The following is a 23329-nucleotide window of genomic DNA, read 5'->3' as shown; positions in this document are numbered from 1 at the left end:
ACAAGCTGACATTAAAGATATAGATTTTGCAATTCATTTCCATCGATATAGATTTGACTCATTCTTATAGAGCTAATTAAACAACAACAAGATAAGTAAGGAAAAGAAAAAAAACACAACAAAAGAAAACGCAACACATTGTGAGGAAAGGCTCAGGCCATTTTCAAGTAAACTTTTGTCTTTTCTTTTGACGTCTTCTGGGAAAAAAAAGCCCAATACAGTGATACCTCAGCTTTAGCTTACGAACCTTTCGCCTTACGAACATTAAATTTGCGAGAATATAATCTTGGCATACAAACTAGTTTTCGGCGGATGAACCAAACCACACAGCCGAAAAATGCCCCAGTGGCTGGTGGAGTACCTTTCTTTGAGAAGGTCAATAAAACAACTTTATTATACAGTACTGTTTATTTCTTTAATTACAATACAAGAGCACATGTATTACACGTAAAATAAGGTATGTTTTGTGTAGTTTTGAGGCTTATTTAGTCGAAATATGTTTTACGGGGACCTGGAAATGGATTATTCTCATTTTAATGGTTTCTTATGGGAAATAAATGTTTGGCAGACAAACTTTTCGCCTTACACACACTTTCTGAGAACCAATTAAGTTCGTAAGCTGAGGTATCACTATATAAGCAAAAAATAATAATAATTAAGCGTGTCTCGGACTTGTGATGATGGACTAAAAACTCACGAGAAGCACCGACTTTGTTTTTCTTGTGTACTTTTTTTTTGTCTTTTTTTTGGGTTGTCCCTCGATACATTAAAAGAGTAGAAAATATAGGTCATCTCATCATGTGCATTGAAACCACGGATTGTCTGTCTGGGAATCAGTTGAGCAAAAGGTGACACAAGTAGGTAGCATTCGACTTCCCCCCTCCCTCCCTCCCTCCCTCCCTCCCCCCCTGTTGTTGGTCCCTTGGAAACTACTCTAGAAAAAGTGGTTCTCTATATAGACTTTAATGAGAAACTGCTTATCAAAAACTTTACACGGCCTGAAAAATGTAAAAAGAGCTTCAGGGTCCAAACTGTGCGGAAGTAGTCTTGAACTGGGCCACGCTCAGGCGTCCCCACTTATTTTGTTTTTTAGCCCCCCCCCCCCCCCCCCCCCCCCCAAAAAAAGTCACACAACGGAAGAAAAAGTCGAACAAAACAAAACCAATGCACCCCCCTCAAAAAACATGCAAAAAACGACAAATAAATTGTTGTACAAATGAGTGCAGCTTTTGTGTTGCTTTCACATTGATTTGTGCTCATCACCTCCCAAAAAAACATCCACATGAGGTCACACACACAAAAGAAAATTAATAATAATATATTGAAAAAACCAAAAGACTCATCACAGGTGAGAAAAAAAACCCCACCAACCTTGAAACCCTTGTTGCTTTGTTGTTGTTTTTGTTGTCTGGCGGCTTGGTGGATGGATGAGTCCATTTGGGGGCTTTTCTTGTCAGGCAAAGGGCGGCTACGGAGGTGAAAAGCGGAAAAGAAAACGTGAGGCGCAACACCACAAATAATTTGCAAGTCCAACAACAATTTGGCAAAGACCAAAACAATTTTGGTTTGTTTCTTTTCAAGGACAACCGACACCATTTTTTTTGGTTCACTAACTGACACCAGAAAAACGTTTTGAACACGCAGGCTGATATTTTTAGTCAAATGCAAAACACCGACAAAAATGACTTCAAGTGGCCCAAAACGACTTCAAAATGACCCCGGAAATGGCGAGTTTCAGAAGGTCCCGCCCCCTTGTTCGTGACGTCACGACAGGACGTCTTGCCTTGCTCCAGAATCAAAACAATGGCTTCAGATTCGTGTTACTCATCCAGTTATGAATATGATTCAAATAGTTCTGTAGAGGAAAGCATAAATGTTTGCAATCGATTCAAGAAGTCCTTCCGGATCATTTTGAGGCGTCTGGACTCCAATGTAGCGTCCCAGAAAATGCACAAGATGGCGCCCAAGCGCCGTTGGAAATGGGCTGATTTGTCTGCTGGCAATTTGTGTCAACGAGTTTCAAATCGTAGTCTTGGTACAACACACAACGATTCACCATCGCGTGATTTATGTCTTTTCCTTCTTCTTTCGCCATCTACATGGTTGATTGGACTATTTTATATATGCACATTCTAAAACATTCAATGTTCATTATAAAGCACTCATTTATGTGTCTAAGTTTAGTCTATATTGTTATGATATATATATATATATATATATATATATATATATATATATATATATATATATATATATATATATATATATATATATATATAAATCCTCGTCTCACCCACCATGGGGGGTGTCCGTCCCCCATTTTAGCTCGGGTCCTCTACCAGAGGCCAGGAAGCTTGTGGGTTCTGCGCAGTATCCGTGCTGTTCCCTGCACTGCGCTTTTCTGGACCGAGATATCCGATGTTGTTCCCGGGATCTGTTGCAACCACTCGTCGAGTTTGGGGGTCACTGCCCCGAGTGCACCTTGACCTTCCAGGCTCTCTCCAGCTCCTCTCTGAGCCCTTGGTATTTCTCCATTTTCTCATGTTTCCATCACTCGGGACCGCTACATCCACGACAACGGCTTTCCTTTCCCCTTTATCTATGACCAAGATATCTGGTTGGTTGGCCATTACCATCTTGTCAGTCTGTATCTGGAAGTCCCACAGGATCTTTGCTCGGTCATTCTCCACCACCTTGGGAGGTGTTTCCCATTTTGACCTTGGGGTTTCCAGTCCATACTCCGCACAGATGTTTCGGTAGACTATGCCAGCCACCCGGTTATGGCGCTCCATGTCGGCTTTCCCTGCCAGCATCTTACACCCTGTGTTGGATTGTTTCAGGTGCCTCTTTGCACAACCTACACCTTGGGTCTTGTCTGGTGTGGTATATCCCTGCCTCTATGGCTCTGGTGTTCAGGGCCTGCTCTTGGGCAGCCAGGATGAGTGTCTCTGTGCTGTCCTTTAGGCCAGCCCTCTCTAGCCACTGATAGGACTTCTTGAGATCAGCCACTTCTGCTGTGGTCCGTAATTGACCGTAAAAAATACGCATTGTAGCGGTCCTTCCATCACGTTAATGTATTTTGCCGTATTTGTTTGGTCTGGGGACCTCGTGTTCCAACCAAAAGCCGCCAGAAGGCCAGAAGAGGGCGTCCAAGCGCCATATAAGGAATTTTTCAGCCTGTGGAAGCGGAGGTGGCCACAGGAGGTCGCCATTTTGTGCCTCTTTTTTGGGTGAGAGATTTTCCCCCAATGTTGCCTCAAAAATAATTTATTTAATGGATTGCAAACATGTATCCTTTCCTCTTCAGAACTATTTGAATCATATTCATAACTGGATGTGTAACAAGAAAGCATATTCTCCAAATCTGAAGCCATTGTTTGGATTCTCGAGCAAGGCAAGACGTCTTGGCGTGACGTCACGAACTGGGGGCGGGACTTTCTGAAAATTTGCAGCTCATTTTTTTGCCGATTTTGGACACTTGAAGTCATTTTTATTGGTGTTTTGCATCTGACTAAAAATATCAGCCTGCGTGTTTTGGGTATATTAGATGCTATCAAACTTTTTTGCGGTGTCAGTTAAAAAACAAAAAAGTGATGTGGGTTGTCCTTTAAGTCACAGCCGATTGGCTCCTTTTGAAATAAGGTCATTCCCGCTAATTGGGTGAAGAGCAGAGCCTTCCCCACTGGTCTCTCTCTGTCTGTCTGTGCCGTTCCAAGAATAAATCATTTTTCTGTTCATTTCGATTACTGCTGATTAACGATTTAGACTAATTCAAGCGAGGAACAACAACTTTGATCCAACAACGATGTTTTCAAAGTACCCAAAATGCATTGTGTGTGGCTTTGTCAGTCAGGGGCGTTCCTGACGTGAGGTCACGTACGGACTCGTCACCAACTCAAAAACAAGACTTCCTGAATATTCAGCGCGAGTCTTAAAACGTAAAATATAGCTATATGCGGTAGAATCTTTTGTAAAAGTCATTTGAAGTGATTTGACACATTATGGACACAACTTGTCCGGCGGCGACGGTTGTCCTTGAAGTTTTGAACCTTGGTCAATAAATAAGCCTCCAAAACTAAACGGTTGGGACCACCTGGTTGTCTTGCGGGGCGGCGGCGAGCATCAGTAAGGTTTACTGTCGTTCTTAGAGCGCTTGAGCTGCACTTTGAGACGCTTCATGCCGATCTGGAAGCCGTTCATGGCCTGGATGGCCGCCTGCGCCGACACCGGATTGTCGTAGCTCACGAAGCCTGGAAAACAACGGCAGAAGACGTCAGTTACCGGTTGCCCAAATCGGCTCAACCACACGTCACCGTTGAGCCCTATCTTGAAGCCCGTTTTTTGTTTCTTTTTGAGTGACCCCCTCTGTTCGGTTCATTTAACAATCTAAAAATAAACCAAAAAAGACGGTTTAACCTTTGGGCCGGCACATCATGGAAGTGGCATGCACCTGCTGGTGAGGGCCGGCTCTCGCAGATGGCGGAGAAGCGTGAGAGGCCGACCCGTTTGGGAGACCGGCAGGATGTGATGTCATTGGCCGGATGTACAGTGATACCTCAGCTTACAAACTTAATTGGTTCCCAGAAAGTGGTCCCCGACATGTTTTTCTGCCAAACATTTATTTCCCATAAGAAACCATTAAAAATCAGAATAATCCATTCCCAGGTGCCCATAAAACATATTTTTTTAAAAAAAATAAACCTGAAAACTACACAAAATAGAACTTATTTTGTGTATAATAAATGTGCTATGGGTATCGTAATGAAGGAAATAAACTGTACTATATAATAAAGTTGTTTTATTGACCTTTGTGATGGCGGTTGATGACTTGATGGAATGGATCGCTTTTTGCATCAAGTGTCTGAAGGATTGTTCATCTTGGAAGTTGCGATCTTGCAACAGATGCAGGCAGACACACTCGAAACTTCATTCCTAGCCGGTTCCCTTGCTTGTCTTCTCTCTTCAAATTGTACAGATGGCTGTGCGGGTTATTTGTGGAGCCTGATTGATGGGATATTTTAACCTCGCAGTCTACACTCTGCCTTTGAACTCATCAATCAATAAAGTTGAAACGAGTCCAAATTTCACGGTGTTTTCTATCCACGTTGTCACCTTTTCATTGTAGTTTTTTTTCACGTTTGTTTTTTTTGTTTCAAGCTCTGTCGTCTGTCTTTCCTGTTCATGTGCGGCTCTCTGTCTCTGTAACCCCTCCGCCCCTCATTGCTGCGTGTGTCCCGTCCCTCCGGTGCCACGGATCTTGACCAATCACGTGCGGCTTTAACCGAAGACCGGGGCCGGGGAATAGAAGACAAAAAAAGTCGGCTGCCATTTCCAGCTCCTTGTTAGGAGCCCAAAGAACCGGCTCGTTCGCGAACGACACATCACTCATTGTGGCGCTCTGTCTGTTTGCCCAAAAATAGGTTGTCTGTCAAGATTAACATTCTGAAGGCGAAAAGTTTGTTAGCTAAAGCGCTGTGTCCGGCGCCGCCATGGCTGGACATTAGGGATATATAAATAGGGCCGATACGACCGGTCAGACTTGAGTTTGCTGACGAAGCCGAAACGTCCGACACCTTCAAATTTGTACAGATGACGGCTGAAGAAACCTTCTCATCGATGGAGCGCTCCTGTACGACTGAGAGCTTACACAGACGTTTGTTAGCTAAAGCGTTCGTAAGCCGAGGTATCACGAGGTATACGGGTGGCGAGGCAGGCGGCCTGGTGGTTGAGAGGTTAGGACAGTCTCCGCACAGGGAGGGTGGGTTTTCTCCTCCCACATTCCAAAAACATGCACGACAGGCTGATTGAACACTCTAAATTGTCTCGAGGTGCGTGCGTGCGTGCGTGTGTGAGCGAATGGCAGTTTGTCTGCGCGTGCCCTGCGATTGGCTGGCAACCAATTCAGGGTGTCCCCCGCCTGGTGCCCGAAGACAGCCGGGATGGGCTCCGGCAGCCCAACGTGAGCCCAATGAGGATAAAGCGGTGTGGAAAGTGGACGGAGAGGAGAGGAGAGGAGAGGGCAACTTACCAAAGCACTTGCTGAGGTTGGTCTGTTTGTCGATGAAGACTTTGGCGGAAACCACGTTCCCGAAAGGCATGAACATCTGAAGGATGTCTTGGTCGCCAAACTCCTGCGGCAGGTGGTAGATGAACAGGTTGGCGCCTTCGGGACCTGCGGCGGGATACGGCGGCCCGCCGTCGTCACGGCTACTCAACGCAACAGAGGCAAACGGAGGCGGGCGGATTTGGGCGCACCTTCCTTCTGGCTCCCGGCGGCGCCCTGCTGCTGCAGAAGCGACTGGCCGTAGAGCGTGGGCAGGGCGGCGGCGGCGTACTGCTGGATCCCCGAGTAGGCCTGCGTCAGCGCATCCATGGTGCCGGCCGCCGCCGCCGCGGCCGCCGCCGCCGCCGCCCCGTTGGCCAGCCCGCCGCCGTTGAGCGCCGCCATACCTGAGAGCGGACGTGGCGCAAACGTAACCGTAAACTGTCGCTCAAGAGGCTCCGAAACGTTGAGGGGGCGGGGGGAGGGGCTTGGTGGCGGGTGGGCTCCGTATGCCGCTTCAACTTAACTCATTTGCCGCCAGACGTGCAAAAACGTGTCCGCTCCGGGGCCGGGGTTTTTTATCACCACCAAAGCGTGAAAAAACAAAACCCGAACAAATTAGGGAATGGCGCGATACATCATACAGTGATACCTCAGTTTTAGCTCACGAACGCCTCACCAACTTTACATTTCCAAGAATAACATCTTGGCATACAAGCTAGTTTTCGGCGGACGAGCCAAACCACACAGCGTCACAGTGGCTGGCGGACTAGTTTCCGGCGGATGAACACGTAACCGCACGGTCGAACAGTTTTCGTCACCTCCTTTCGTAGAGTGCAGACGTGGTTTGTTATCATGTGGAGTACTTTTGCTACTATGGGACCGAAAAAGACCCCACCGCAGGCTAGCGTTAAGCCTAAGAAGACATTAAAGAAAATGACGGTCGAGCAGAAGAAGATCATCGGAAAAACACAAACGAGGTGTTTGTGTGACTTAGCGTCCCAGTACCAGTACGCTAAGTCGACCATTGCTATGTGTGTTTCTGTGTTGTCTAAGCAACGGTCTCAGGCAATAGAAGAGGTTGAAAAACCCCGGTTGATTTGGATGAATGAAAAGCAGCTAACAGAAGACAGTGTAAGTGAGGGTATTATCGCTGAGAAAGCATGGCAACTTCACTCGGATATCAATCATCAAGAAGCAACTACATCAATGACCATCACAAAGGTCAATAAAACCACTTTATTATACACTACAGTTTATTTCTTTAATTGCAATACAATAGCACATTTATTTTACGGAAAATAAGGTATATTTTATGTAGTTTTAAGGCTTATTTAGTCGAAAATTATGTTTTGTGGGGACCTGGGAACGCATTATGCTCATTTTTAATGGTTTCTTATGGGAAATAAATGTTTGGCAGACGAACTTTTCGCCTTACGCACATTTTGTGGGACCCGATTAATTTCGTAAACTGAGGCATCACTGTATTTTCAATTCCCCAATAAATTTGTGAATGGCAGTGAGTGAATGGAGTCTTTTAATTGCTTTTTTTGTCCCTTTTAAACGTTTCCATCGACCGTGGACCGGGGGAGGGGGCAGTGTGAGTTCCAGGTCACTCAGCAGGCGGTGCCCGGCGGGTGTGTTGGGGGCAGCGACAGGAGCGGAGTCACCCAGCGCTCATTAGTGGCATGTCACGGCTTCTTTTCACCACACTTGCGCGCGTGGGTTGCGCGGGCGGGAGGTTGCGTCCTGTCGTCTCGCCGTCAGACGCCAGCAAATAAATGATCACTGCAGCACTCGGGATTATAGGTCACTCATTTATTCTGGGATAATTGCACCACTGACCTTTGCAATTCAATTAAGGTTTAGATTTGTTTAAATGAGGGCGAGTTACGGGGGTGCGCGAGACCCCTCCAGTTGAATGTTTTGTGTGTGTGTGTGGGGGGCGGGGGCGGGGTGTTGTTGGGATTACTGCAGCGGATGTGCTAAAGGTCAGCGGGGAATAATGTGGTGGAATCTTGCCTGTCACAAGAGCCGATGAAGACCCCAGAAAACAGGGGCGCGAGGGAGCGGGCGATGGGGGTGGGGGGTTCACATTTGTGGCCTCTCATGTGCACTTCCTGTTTTTTTCATTGATGCAACAGGCGACTCACTGGCTAGAAAAAAATAGATGCTTTCAAAGGGCCGTAAAAGAAGCTATTTTCATTAAACAGCAAAACCCTTCACTAAATCACCAGGGCGAGGTTCAATTTGGATCGTTTGTACAACAGACTTCTTAGGCATCATAGGCTTAGTCATGTTGATGAGGTGATACCAGAGCAAATGGGGCAATCATAGACCCCATACTCAGGCAGGACAATACAAGTAATCAGTGCAGCCGCAGGGAGTAGTCCTCTGTTCCCCCCAACCTGCACGACCGGGGGGGGGGGGGGGGGGTCTGGCACCACCAATACTCACTGTTGACGCTACCTGCTAGCGTGTTAATGTTGTTGAGGCCGACGGTAGCGCCTGCCAGGCCTTGCAGAGTACCCAGCGACGTCAGTGAACTCATGGCGCCGGCCGGGGCACCCCCCGCTGGGAGACACACAGGAAGAGCCGTTAGGGTGAGGAACGTCAACCGGGCCGAAATCCCCAAAGCCGAAAGTGAGCCTGACGGTCGTGTGCCGCTCGCTACAAATAAAAGAACATACCAAGAGCACGACAAATACGACGGCAACAAATAATCTCTGAGCAGGAAGGCCCGCCCCCATGTGAGTGAGGTGATGATGGACTGGTGGTTCCATGCAGGCCGGCGTGCCCTCGGCGGCCACCGGGTGGCAACAGTGAGACCCCAATTCCACCAACAACAACAAGAAAGAGAAGAAGACCCTGTGACTGAGGCCCTGATCGTCATGGCCGCCTACATCCTGGGCCAATGCCGCACAGTCGTCCACCGTCGAGAAGGACGCCTTGGTTAGTGACAAGAAAGCCAACTCCAAGCGTTTCAAGTTAAGGAGCCCTTCGCTGTCCTGAAAGAAGTCTCTGGCGAGGTCAGCGACTCAAAAAATCCCACCCAGGAAGGGAAATCAAGAAAAACATCATTGTACAAATCGAGCTGGCTATCTAGCTAGCTAGCTATTTAACTAACTTGCTGGCTATCTATCTATCTATCTATCTATCTATCTATCTATCTATCTATCTATCTATCTATCTATCTATCTATCTATCTATCTATCTATCTATCTAGCTATCTATTAACTAGCTATTAGCTAGATAGCTATCTTTCTATCTATTTGAGTTATTCCAGGTTGAGTGAACGCTGGCGCGTGTGGCTGACGCTGCCCGCCCACAGAAAAAAAATGTATCCTCTGAGTGTAAAATAAGACCTTGAGAGTTTTGAAAGGCGCTTATAAATGAAATGTATGATGATGATGAAAAAGAAAAAAAAAGGCGGACACGTGCTCTGCTCGAGTGCCACACTCGGAGACACTCTGCTTACGCAAAATGCGTCGGAAAGTCCAAGATGGCGCTTGTTTTGTGTTATTCTTCTGTCACTTTGAGTTGTTGTGGGTCGTGTGGAACGGATACGGATTGTTTTTCAGCATTTATGGCCACGACAGAAGGAGCGTCAGCGCAGAGCGCCGATGCGTACGTGGAGCTGCCGCGGCTTGGAATTGAAGCGGATTTACGTGGGACGGGGGATGCGAGACGGTCTCTTTTCGACAATGGGTGCCACAGCTTCGCCTTTGCTTTCAACAATTAGCTTGTATCAAACATGCACATTTCACCAAGACGTCCTGATCCACTGGTGAGAAGGACGTTTTGCTCCTCTCCTCTTTCATCTAGAACCGCTTCCTAAAATCCACCCCACCCCTCGCACGGCCTCTTCAGCCTGCTGCCATCGGGTAGGAGACCTGCCAAGTCTCCGAGCAAAGACCGGCAGGCCCAAGGAACGTTTCTGCCAGCAGGCAGTCAGGAGACTCAACTCCCTCCCAGCCCTGCCCTCCCTGGCCCTTACCACTGCCGCACTCACCGAACTCTCTTTGACACAGAGGGTGCAGAAAGTGCTCACTATTAAATGCTCGTCCGTCTGTGTCGTTTGTTTGTGTCACATGATTTGTTCTTTCGTTTTTGTTGTCGTTTTTGACTTGAAGATGGTCCTGTATTTTTTCCACTTCTTCCTTTCCTTTTCCTTTCCTCTTAATTTCGTCACTTTGCTGCTGCGAAATGTAATAAAAACTAATAACTAATAACCAATAAAATAATAACTAATCGAAGCTAATCCAATCCAATTTCCATGTATGGCTCCACACAAACACGCCTCAATCACAATTTTGCATATTGACCAAAACCCAAGTAGTCGTAGTATCTCCAACTTTGATACGTTCCTCCAAGTTCGGCAACCGCGTCAGTGTCTCCGTTTTGGTTCTGTCTCTCATTGTTGTCGAAATGCATTTTGGGTAACCGCGGCAAACACCAGGCCAACAAAGCAGTGAAGAGGATGCCGAGCGGACCCACAAAAGCCCAAAGGAGGTGAACAGACACTAGCACACTAGCACACGCGCACACGGACGCAAGGACGGAGGGACGGAGGGACAAAGGGACAAAGGGACAAAGGGTGTCACACAAATGGCTGGCGGCCCATCGGTGGCAATGACGGCGAACGACGGCGAGGACGGCGCCTCCCGCTCCGGCCCCCCGGCGGCCGCGCTCAGGGGCCGCGGCGTTACCTGGGCTGGCCAGCGCTCCCAGGGAGCCGGCGCCGGAGGACAGGGCGTTGGCGGTGGACGGGCCGGCGGAGTTTTGGGCCGCCGCCGCCGCCGCCGCTGCCAAAGTGGCCAAGTTCTGCAACTGCAGCGCGCTCATACCTGCGGAGAGGGAGGGGTGAAGGGTCACGGGGGGCCCACAGAGTCGTCCTTGGCTCAAGTCTCGCGCCGGCGCCTTGCCGTGGCCGGTGCTGCTGGATGGATCGTATATACGCGGCGGCGTATATACCGCCGCATGGCGACACAAACGACAGGCACGCACGCACGCACGCACACCAGGAAGGCATGACGACGACGTCCGGGATGTGGTCAGCATAAAAATAAATGGACATCAACGACGCCCGTTCAATAGATTCCGGGCGTGTCCGAATGTGAGCACCGATCGGCTCATGAACTCGTGCGACCTTTGACCTCAAGAGTCCAGAGCGCGCCGCTCGAATCGCTCCAAGGCCAAAAGGAATGTCAGGACGATGACGCTTTGTCAAAAGAGAAACGGCTGTTCCGGCCGGGGTCTCCAAAGCTTTTCGCGACGAGGCCAATCGCTCACAAGGAAACTTGCATTTGGTGGTGGAATTGGCAGAAAAAGACACATTGACGTTGCGGACTCACCCGCCATCTGCTGGATCCCGCCGAAAGCACCCAGGTTGCCAGACGAAGTGGCCTGCTGCAGCAACTGGGCAGAAAAACACACACACACACACACACACACACACACACATACATATATATATATATATATATATATATCAATTTTTTTTTATTTTTTTTTTCCCCAAGATGGCAGCGCGTGAACACACAGCGGCTCCCCTCTCCCGGCAAATTGGCGTTTTCATGTTTATGTTTGTTAAGTAATTATAAGTGCCTTGCATGCTGGGTCCGAGAGGACAGTCATTTCATCTGTGCTGTATGTCATGCATATTAGCATATTTGACAAGAAAGCTGACTTTGACTTTGATATATATATACATACATACAGTGATACCTCAGCTCACAAACTTCATTGCTTCCCAGAAAGTGTGTGTAAGGCAAAAAGTGTGTCTTCCAAACATTTATTTCCCATAAGAAACCATTAAAAATGAGAATAATCCGTTCCCAGGTCCCCATAAAACATCCTTTTCTACTAAATAAGCCTTAAAACTAGACATAACCTACCTTATTTTATGTATAATACATGTGCTATTCTATTGGAATGAAAGAAATAAACAGTACCGTATAATAAAGTCTTTTTTTTTAAATTTTTTTTTACTTTTGTGATGGTCGATGTCGTTGCCTCTTGATGATATCCGAGTGAAGTTGCTGTGCTTTCTCGGCAAGTATACCCTCACTCACACTGTCCCCTGCTAGCTGCTTTTCGTTAATCCAAATCAACAGAAGTTTTTAAACCTCTTCTATTGCCTGAGACAACTCCGTTGCTCAGACAACACAGAAACACCCTTAGCCACACGTAGCGATGGTCGACTTAGCATACTGGTACTGGGACGCTAAGTCACACAAACGGCGCACACCTCGTTGGTGTTTTTTGATGATCTCCTTCATCTGCTCGACCCTAATTTTCTTTTGTGTCGTCTTCGGCTTAACGCTAGCCTGTGGTGGGGTCTTTTTCGGTCCCATAATAGCAAAAGTACTCCACTCGATAACAAACCACGTCTGCACTCAAAGAAAGGTGGTGACGAAAAGTAGTCCGCCAGTCACCGTGGCGCTGTTCGACCGTGTGGTTTGGTGTTAGTCCGCCAGCCACGGTGGCGCTGTGTGGTTCGGTTCGTCCGCCAAAAACTAGTTTGTATGCCAAGATGATATGCTCGCGAAAGTTAATGTTCGTAAGGCGAAAGGTTTGTGAGCTAAAGCGTTTGTAAGCTGATGTATTTGTTTTCCGTGGTAAGGCGTCCAGGGTTGTATGCTTTGGACGGCCGCTCGGTCGCTTCCAAAACACCGATGATAGCAAGCGGCGGAAAGAGTCAAACTTTAATGACGGGCCGCCGAGAGCTCCTAAAAATGACTCTCGTTCATCTCGTGCCGTTTTTTTCTTGCCTCCTCCCGCCGCTCGTCGCCTTTATGTCTAATTTGGGAACGCTTTGTGGCGGGCGTTGTCATGGCAACAAAGACAAGAAGACCCTTAAAGCGCTCATCCTTTGCTCTGAAACAAAAAGCCGAATTTAGATCCTCGCTTCTAAGAATAGCGGCACCCAGCTTCGCCCGCAGGTGGGCGACAAAAGAAAGGCGGCGTTCCCGATGGCAAAAATGCCCTTTTTTTTTTGGGGTGGTGCTGGGACTCAATAACCGGCCGGCACCGCCGCATGCGCGTCCCCCCCCCCCCCCGCCCATTCAGGACATTTACAACAGCCACCTCAGCCGCAGAGCCATCAGGATCGCTGGCGATCCCACCCACGCCTCCCACGCCTCTTCAGCCTGCCGCCATCGGCTAGAAGACTGCGCCGTTTCTGAGCCAAGACCAGGCAGTCGGGAGACTCAATTCCCTCCCAGCCCAGCCCAGCCCCCCCGCCCCTTCCCACTGCCACACTCACCGAACTCTCGAGTACACGCTACCCGCTGTACTATCATCGTGCACTCCATTTTTTTTCTTTTTTTCTGCAACATCTCTCTTCAACCTTTTTTGTTTTTGTTGGTTTTTGCATTACTTCACTGCCTCACGTTACATACGACATTACCTCACTTTACATACGACACTACCTCACTTTACATACGACATTACCTCACGTTACATACGACATTACCTCACTTTACATACGACACTACCTCACTTTACATACGACATTACCTCACTTTACATACGACACTACCTCACGTTACATATGACACTACCTCACTCTACATACGACACTATCTCACTTTACATACGACATTACCTCACTTTACATACGACACTACCTCACTTTACATATGACATTACCTCACTTTACATACGACATTACCTCACTTTACATACGACACTACCTCACGTTACATATGACACTACCTCACTCTACATACGACACTATCTCACTTTACATACGACATTACCTCACTTTACATACGACACTACCTCACTTTACATACGAGACTATCACACTTTACATACGACACTACCTCACTTTACATACGACATTACCTCACTTTACATACGATATTACCTCACTTTACATACGACACTACCTCACTTTACATACGAGACTATCTCACTTTACATACGACATTACCTCACTTTACATACGACATTACCTCATTTTACATACGACACTACCGCACGTTACATACAACATTACCTCACTTTACATACGACATTACCTCATTTTACATACGACACTACCGCACGTTACATACAACATTACCTCACTTTACATACGACACTACCTCACTTTACATACGACACTACCTCACTTTACATACGACATTACCTCACTTTACATACGACACTACCTCACGTTACATATGACACTACCTCACTTTACATACGACACTATCTCACTTTACATACGACATTACCTCACTTTACATACGACACTACCTCACTTTACATACGAGACTATCACACTTTACATACGACACTACCTCACTTTACATACGACATTACCTCACTTTACATACGACACTACCTCACTTTACATACGAGACTATCTCACTTTACATACGACATTACCTCACTTTACATACGACATTACCTCATTTTACATACGACACTACCGCACGTTACATACAACATTACCTCACTTTACATACGACATTACCTCATTTTACATACGACACTACCGCACGTTACATACATTACCTCACTTTACATACGACACTATCTCACTTTACATACGACATTATCTCACTTTACATATGACATTACCTCACTTTACATACGACACTACCGCACGTTACATACGACATTACCTCACTTTACATACGACATTATCTCACTTTACATATGACATTACCTCACTTTACATACGACACTACCTCACGTTACATACGACACTACCTCACGTTACATACGACACTACCTCACTTTACATACGACACTATCTCACTTTACATACGACATTACCTCACTTTACATACGACATTACCTCACTTTACATACGACACTACCTCACTTTACATACGACACTACCGCACGTTACATACAACATTACCTCAATTTACATACGACACTACCTCACTTTACATTCAGTAATTACACATATTGTCTGTCTTTTTTAGTCAGATTCTAAGTGGCTTGCAACGCTGGGTCCGAGAGGACGTGAATGTCATCTGTGCTGTATGTCATGCATATTAGCATATTTGACAATAAAGCTGACTCGCTCTCCCACTTTCTGATAGAGCAAAGGGGTCGAAAAAGAAGTCCTTACGGCCAAGTACTGTGGGGTGAGACCGCCCAGGCCCGTCAGGCTTCCCCAGGTGGTGGCGCTGTTGAGCTGCTGCATTTGCTGGGCCAGTTGCTGCTGCAGACGCCGCTGCTCTTTATCCTTCTGCGTGTCGGCAAACTTCACCACAATGGGGGATGAGCAGCCCTGCGAGTAGAGGGGGGTGGGGGGGAATCATTGGCATTTTTATCTATCTATCTATCTATCTATCTATCTATCTATCTATCTATCTATCTATCTATCTATCTATCTATCTATCTATCTATCTATCTATCTCACTAGCTACCTAGATAGCTATCTATTTGCTATCTATTAGCTGTCTAGCAGGCTATCTAGCTGGCTATGTATTAGCTATCTAGCTAGCTATTAGCGATCTATTTGGCTAGCTATCTATCTGGCTAGCTATTAGCTATATATTAGCTAGCTTTCTATCTATTTGAGTTACTTCTGGGTTGAGTGAACGCTGGTGCACGTGGCTGCTGCTGCTCACCCACCGAAAAATGTCTCACGTAAATGTAAAGTGACCTTGAGAGGTTTGAAAGGCGCTTATAAATGAAATGTATTATTATTATTATTATGAATAATGAATTATGATGAAAAAAAAATCATTTCAAAGAGTGGAATGGGGGGGAAAAAGCATTTGCGTTGCTCTTGATCTTCAACTCAAAAATGGTGCTGATCACAACGCTGCCGCTGACAGGCGGCTGCTCGTCATTGCGGGGACATTCATACTAAAAAGCTGGGCCACTGACAATCCCTTTGATTTCAATCTTATCATGTCACGCGTCGAAAGAAAATGCTTTCTTATGAGATTGCCCCCTTTTTTTCCGCTTGCACACACACACACACGCACACACACACACACACACACACACACACACACACACACACACACACACACACACACACACACACACACACAGAGGCAAAGCCACGTCTGGCATCGCAGGCACTCACTTGGCCCTCCCTCCACACAGGAAGCTTGACTCCAAAGCCGGAGGACTCCACAAGGGCTCAGTTATCTCCGAGTCCAGAAAGAGATTTCCTGACTTCTCTAACTATTTCATCATCATCATCATCATCATCGCGTGTGAGAGCAAGCAAGCACGCGTGTGAGAGCAACCGGACAACGAGGATGACCGGCGAGTGCCAGAGTGAAATGCAACGAGGTCCACCAGAAGATTGACAGATTTCGACGGCAGGAGTCGCTTTTGTTAGCGGAGCGCGAGTGGCTTGCTGCATTGCTTTGAAATGATTTTTTTCAAGGGACGACGACCTGTGGAAATGATCGCAGGATGTTTACTGCCAACCAAAACGCCAAAACTGATGTTTTTTTTTTTTTTGGGGGGGGGGGGGGGGGGGGCATCAAGAATCAGAACAATGAATTACAGTGATACCTTGACTTACGAACTTAATTGGTTCCCAGAAAGTGTGTGTGTAATGCGAAAACTGTGTCTTCCAAACATTCACTTCCCATAGGAAACCATTAAAATGAGAACGATCCGCTCCCAGGTCCCCATAAAACATAATTTTCGACTAAATAAGCCTTAAAACTACACAAAATATACCTTATTTTATGTATCATACATGTGCTATTAAATTGCAAATAAAGAAATAAACTGTACGGTATAATAAAGTCATTTTATTGACCTTTGTGATGGTTGTTGATGGCATGGATAGATTTTTGCATCAAGTGTCTCAAGGAGCTCTGGGTTGCACGTCTTGGAAGTTGCGATATTGCAACAGATGCAGGCGGACACACTAGAAACTTCATTAATAGCTGGTTCCCGTGCTTGTCTTGCCTCTTCAAATTGTACGGATGTCTGGTGCGGGTTATTTGTGGAGCCTGATTGATGGGACATTTTAACCTTGCAGTCTACACTCTGCCGTTGAACTATCAATAAAGTTGAAACGAGTCCAAAATTCACCGTTTCACTTTAGTGTTTTTTGTTTCAAGCTCTGTCGTCTGCCTTTCCTGTTCATGTGCTCACAGCGTGACCACTCTAACCCCTCCCCCGCTCATTGCTGCATGTGTCCCCTAACTCTCTACCACGGTTCTTGACCAATCACGTGCGGCTTTAACCGAAGACTGGAGGGAAGAAAAGCCGGCTACCATTTCAGGAGCTCCGAGAAACGGCTCGTTCGCGAACGACACATCGCTCATTGTGGCGCTCCGTGTGTTTCCCGAAAAATAGTTTGTCAGCCAAGATTATATTCTCGCAAATTTAGCGTTCGTAAGGAGAAAAGTTCATTCGCTAAAGCGTTCGTAAGCCAAGGTATCGCTTTATTTCTCGCTGAGCTTTTTTTTTAAGATAACAATAATGCTCATTTTCAGTTTGGCTGAACAACGGTGAGGAGGCACTGGAAAAAAAAAGGGCGGCAGCGAGCGGCCCCCGGCAAGGGGTGCGCCGAACGGCTCCTTGCCATCCGCCTTCATTTGGACCTGACATTCAGGCGGCGGCTGAATGCCAGGCTGTAATGAGATGCCGGATACCACACTGACAGGCCTGTCAACACGCACGCGCACATGCACACACGCACACACCCCAAAAAAAAAAAGAGGATTTTCTTTGGACTGAAAAAAAAGGGAAAGAAGCTATTGTCGTGCAATGTTCCCTCCCCCGCAGCAACGCCGACGCACTTCCACCCACGAACAATATTTAGCAAAAGTCATGACTTTTCAATTGCAAAATCCGAGCAAACCAAAGCGCCCGAGGCCACGCGGCTCGTTGCCCGCCAAAAAGGGCGAGTGGTCGCCACGCCGAGTGGCCGACAACCTGCAACCCTTCGTGGCGAGAAACCTTTTCAATTCCCCGCTGAACCCGCAAGCGTTTAGTCACGCACGCAGATGAGCGTCGATCGACCGGAAGGACAGACGCATTGATCGCGGCGGCGGCGGCGGCGGCTAGCGTACCTCCATGGTCTGAGACTGGTGCATGGCTTTGATCGCATTCTGTGCCATAGCTCGGGTGGAAAAGGTGACAAAGGCACATCCTGTTGGGAGGGAGGTGGAGGGGCGGGGTGGGTTGGGGGAGGGGGGGTCAGCAGGGGGCGGAGGGGGGTAATCAGGGTAAGGAAGAGGAGGAGGAAAAGACGAGAAAGAACAAAAACAAGACAAAAGGGTTGGACGCATTGTCGTTATAAAAAAAAAAACCCACAAGAGACCCAAAAAACAGAGAACGGGACAACGAGAGTTGTCGGTCGCCATAGCAACAACAGCAGGAACCCGCGTCACCAGGAGCGCGGCCACGCCTCTCTTTCAACGCGACTCCACCTCCTCTTCGTCCGGGATGGCGCGCGGGCCGATTTTGAGTCGGCAATAAAAACAAAGCGCTCGCTTGGCCTAAAAATACCCCCACTCGCTAGCGCGGAAGCTAAAGTCGGCGAGCCCATCCATATTTTAGTCAAAGCGCGACGGCTCCTCCCCGAAGGGTGGGGGCTTGATGGCGCCGAGACTCATTTGTTTGGAGCCGCTGAGTTGCCTGGTCAAGTGTGTTTGTTTGCTCACCAAAACCGAGGCGACGGTACTGAAGCCGAAAAGCGCTAAGTGCTCGGCTTCAGTGGCCAGATATCTAAAATATTGATCGGGACAAAAGAGCGCCAGGATCGGGGGGGGGTCGGCGGGATCAATTGCTAGAGGCCATGCGTTCGGGCTGCTTCTTTTGGAATTAAGAGGAGAGTGGAGCACGCTGAAAACGTCCACGTGGCGGCGAAACATCCAGAACAGCTGCACAACAACAACAACAACAACAACAACAGCACACGAATGACACGGATGACACTGAAGCTGGCGTGACGGCAGGGGCAAGAGAAGAAGAAGAAGGAGGAGGAGGAGGACACATGGGAAGCACAGGCAGCGGCGGATTTAAAACCGAGCTCCGAGCTTATTGGTGAAAAGGAAGTGAAGTGAATTTTGTTTGGAATGGCGGATTGGTGCCTGCCATTATCTGTCCCACGTGGATGAGGACGTGAAATTGCCCCTGGGACACGATAAGTGCGACACTGCCGATGGGTCCTGGCCCAGATCAAAGTCCCGCCCCCAAAGCTCCAATCAGGAGGGCTATTTAGCTTTTTGTTGGGGGGGGGGGGGGTTCTCACGCAACGCCATTTTCTCAACACTAACGACAAACGTTGATTTCAAGTCAACCTCAGACGACGGGACCACAGAGAGTTCAGGTGAAGCACATGAAGAGGACTGATGTGGTTTGGGGTGGGGGCTGGGGGGTGAGTGGGTAGGGGTCAGGAGAAAGGGGGTGGGGCAGAGAGGGAAAGATGCTATAGAGAGCCAAACCATTCCCAGCAGCCCCATGACGTCACTTGAAAAGTCCGCATCCAACGGGACTGGAAGTACAAGTGGCGTCAGTCTCAAGCCCCGCCCCCCTAAAAAAACATAATGGTAGCCCCCCCAAGAGTGGAGTCAAGCCATGACGAACCACAGCGTCGATCGGAGCTTCATTTACGGCTCTGAAAATGAAACGATAAACAGCCGAGCGAGCGTGAAAACAAAAAAAGGGGCCAAGGCATCGGTCTTAGGTCGGCTCGATATTGGAAAAGGTCAATCGAGGTCAAAGGTCCAAAATGGCCCATCGGCCCGCCCATCTTTCCGAAGCGAGGAGCGGCACGGCCATTTTCGGAGGCTGTTGTGGCCGCCCGGCGCGACGCGACGTGACGCAACGCACCTCTGCTCAGCCCGTCGGGGCCCCGCAGGATCCGGCACTCCTCGATCTGGCCGAAGGCGGAGAACAGCACCCGGATGTCGTTCTCGTTGCACTTCTTGGACACCATGCCGATGAACAACTTGCGGTCTTCCACCGCTGCGTTGGGGGCACACAGACAGAGGGGTCGGGTCGCTTCACTTGAAATAAAATGGCGCCCAACGACTTGACGGCCGACGCTGATACGCCCAACTCGCATCTTCAATCACATTTGTTGTGCATCGGACGCACCATTCGCAACGAAAAAGAAGACAATACAGTGATAGCTTAGCTTACGAACGCTTTAGCTCACAAACTTGTCGCCTCAAAGAACATTAAATTTGCGAGATCATAGTCTCGGCTGACGAACTCGTTTTTGGCGGACGAACCAAACCACGCGGTCCAACAGCGCCGTGGTGCCTGGCGGACTAGTTTTCCACACCCACTTTCTTTGAGTGCAGATGTGGTTTGTTAGCGAGTGGAGTACTTTTGCTTTTTTTGGACCGAAAAAGACCCCACCACAGGCGAGTGTTAAGCCGAAGAAGACACAAGAAAATTACACGAGGCGGCGGAGTGTCACCCCGTAAGCTTTTGTTATTATGGGACCGAAAAAGACCCCACCACAGGCTAGTATTAAGCCGAAGAGGACACAAAAGAAAAGTACGGTCGACTAGAAGAAAGAGATCATCGAAAAACACGAACAAGGTGTTTTTGTTCGTTTGTTTGTTTGTAAACTGAGGTGTCACCGGATCTCCCGTCTGGGATCATTTCAAGTCGACCTCTCCGAAAAAGGTACAAATTATAATAACCAGTGCAAATAGATAATGGTATGATGGAAACTACTGTGACAACACAGTGTATACCTCGTTTTATTGTTATTTTTCTTCTTCTACTAGCTGTTCTTTCAAAAGGTGCATTTTAAACTTTGTTCTCTTGGCCCGAATCATCTCCCATCTCATCCATGACCCAAAATCAAACCATTTGCATGGAAAGCCTCGTTGCTTCATGAAGCCTCATTTTACCACCACGACATGCCGTGCACAATGACTTCCAAACGCCAGGCGACCGCAAGCGGCGGCGAGGAACGCCGTCCGCTAATCCAATTCCTTCTTAACGAGGCGAGCGGCGGCGCGCGCGAAGCAATGCGGATAAACGCTCGGCTGCACTCGGGGAAATCGATAGCGCGCTTGTTTGTTTGACTTGGCGGATTGTTGCAAAAAGGAGAGAAGTGGCGCTTGGCTACGCCGACTCCAATTTCCCTTGCCAACGGCTGTTAATTGATTTCACCCGAAGAGCGAGATGCTCGGTCCCGTCCGTCTTTCGACGAACCGTCTCGGCGGCTAACGTGCAATTCGCCTCAAGTTCAGAGCCGCCATCAAAACATACACGCGTTTGGCTCCCGATGGCGGCCGGCCGGCCCGCCCGTTTCGGCAGCCAAATTCCCCTTTGCTAGTTGGCAATTTGCAATTCATTTGCAATTTGCACGTGGCATTGTTTCCGTTTGTCCGGCAGTCTTCTCTTACCGCAGCCCATTGAGGCAGCAAACTGCCCTGAATTGCCTCCGCTCACATCTTCAAATGGTATTTATTTATTTATTTAGGATGATTTTTTTTTTTTTTTGGGTCATCACTCATTTCCCTTCATTGCCGGCAGCCCATTTAGTAGCTCACAGACAATGTCAGTCAAGTAATAATAATAATAATAATAATACATTTCAAAACTCTCAAGGTCACTTTACAGTTACAGGAAGTTTTTCTGTGGGTGAGCAGCGGCAGCAACACGCGCCAGCGTTCACTCAAGCCGGACGGAAGTAACGTAAATAGATAGAAAGCTAGCTAATATATAGCTAATAGCTAGCCAGCTCGATAGATAGCCAGATAGATTGATATAAAGCTAGTTAGATAGCTAATACGTATCCAGCAAAAGTAGCAGCATTTTCTCAACTGTTATTTGAGACAAACCTCACCGATGACAGCCCATCTAAGCACCCGAAATGCTCATAGCTGATGCCGCCGGTCTGCGCTAAAAACCCTACCGGGGATGAGTCGCCTCGCCGGGGCGGGCACGGACAATGCAAAGCAACCCTACGATGGCAAAGTGCCAAAATTGCATTCTGGCCTCTTTCTGCAGTGTCTGAAATAACGTTTGCCCCAACACCCGGGGTGTGCAACTCTCACGTCGGGCGGGCGTACAACTTACAAAACATCTCCGTCCGGGTGGCCGACAACTTTTTCAAGAAAACCTTTGCTTTATTCAATGAAGCAAACGTTTGAACAAAGACGTTTGAAATCGGAATAAATTATTCTGATTTCAAAATCTTTGTTCGTTTTGGAAATTTCGGAATTTCGGTTCGTTTGTCAATTTGCATACTCGGCACGGCAGCCAATCAGAAGCCTGCTTTCTGCTTCCGGACTTTCCCGAGCGTTATAGAAGATGCCGGTGTGACGTCATTTGTTATGATCACGTGATCGGCCGCTAACGTCCGTCTGGCAGAAAGCCAAGTAAACGCAACAGTCGTCAGCGAGCGCGGTCATTGTTTTGTAAGCTTGTGCCTTTCATTTTGGGTTTGGATGAATGGAAGTCTTTGCGTTTTAGTACGATGATGGTGATATGGTGTTGCCGTTGTTGGCTTTACGAACCGTTTTGTCAAAGGTGGATCCGGGTAAAAATGTCACCGAATACCGGATCGCTGAAGGAAGAAAAGAAACCGGTTGGTTTGGCAATTTGCATAGTCGGCACGGCAGCCAATCGGAAGCCTGCTTCGAGCTTCGGACTATCCGGAGCGTTATGATCATTTTCCAAAGTAGACGTACAGAACCTCGGCCCCAGAAGAAAGATTGAAAAGAAGCATGACATTATATTATCATTCTAATAATTATAATAACAGGCAACTTTATGAGCGGGCAGGCAACTTTTCAGAGTCGGCTGCCCTGGTGACCGCTAACTTTTCGTCATGAGTTTCAGACACTGCTTTGTGCGGTTCTTTCCCCCGTTTTGTGTTTTTGAAGGGCGTGTGTGCGTTAGCTCGCTCACCGTTGGACTTTTCGCTGTCTGCGGGCTTCATCTGGATGGGGTGATGCATCTGCAAGACCAGAAACCACAGGTGGATTCACAATCCCCAAAATTAGGACAGCCACTCCGGAGTTTGCGCGCCAGAAAAGAATCCCAGACTTTGTACAGTACGAACCGTCGAGGACCCGGAAAAAGAGGGTGGGGGGGTTTGGACGAATGCCCCCCCAACCCCTTTTTCTCGTCTCATTCTCGCCGCGTCTGCTTCTTTTATGGAGGATGATGTCGCCGTTTGATCTGAGCGGAGACGGACGACAGGGATTCTCCGAGTCCACTGCTATATCAATCCGGGGAGTGCGTGTGAGCGCGCACGTGCGCCCTTTGACTCAGTCACGCAAGACTTTGATCATCCAATTGTATGGCGGAGGCCTCCATCTTTCGGATGAATGAGAAGCGCAGACCAGACAAAAAAAGATAGGTCTCAGAAAAGAT

The 23329-nt window shown here is 47.9% G+C and overlaps 1 protein-coding gene across 7 annotated transcripts in view; it reads right to left on the bottom strand.

The window, feature by feature from the left end:
- celf2 (cugbp, Elav-like family member 2) overlaps positions 1 to 23329 on the bottom strand; it is a 65809-nt gene that overhangs the window by 3003 nt on the left and 39477 nt on the right. For 3 of the 7 annotated variants that reach the window (XM_088988359.1, XM_088988356.1, XM_088988358.1), the window contains 11 exons: positions 22862 to 22910; positions 19814 to 19948; positions 18049 to 18128; positions 15120 to 15281; positions 11398 to 11461; positions 10753 to 10890; positions 8501 to 8617; positions 6256 to 6450; positions 6029 to 6172; positions 4094 to 4250; positions 1104 to 1468 (listed from right to left, as the gene is read on the bottom strand). In XM_088988359.1, coding sequence (XP_088844485.1) covers positions 4123 to 4250; positions 6029 to 6172; positions 6256 to 6450; positions 8501 to 8617; positions 10753 to 10890; positions 11398 to 11461; positions 15120 to 15281; positions 18049 to 18128; positions 19814 to 19948; positions 22862 to 22910 — 1212 coding nt within the window. In that variant the 3' untranslated portion in view covers positions 1104 to 1468; positions 4094 to 4122. Of the gene's footprint in view, positions 1 to 1103; positions 1469 to 4093; positions 4251 to 6028; positions 6173 to 6255; positions 6451 to 8500; positions 8618 to 10752; positions 10891 to 11397; positions 11462 to 15119; positions 15282 to 18048; positions 18129 to 19813; positions 19949 to 22861; positions 22911 to 23329 lie in introns of those variants that run through there. The other 4 variants (XR_016113633.1, XM_088988357.1, XM_088988360.1 and 1 more) reach the window with 4 other exon arrangements.

The sequence above is a fragment of the Hippocampus bargibanti genome, linkage group LG22 (assembly GCF_051943395.1).
Source record: "Hippocampus bargibanti isolate YZ-2025 linkage group LG22, ASM5194339v1, whole genome shotgun sequence".
In the NCBI taxonomy this organism is placed as follows: Eukaryota; Metazoa; Chordata; class Actinopteri; order Syngnathiformes; family Syngnathidae; genus Hippocampus; species Hippocampus bargibanti.
This window is presented reverse-complemented; position numbering and strand designations above follow the sequence as displayed.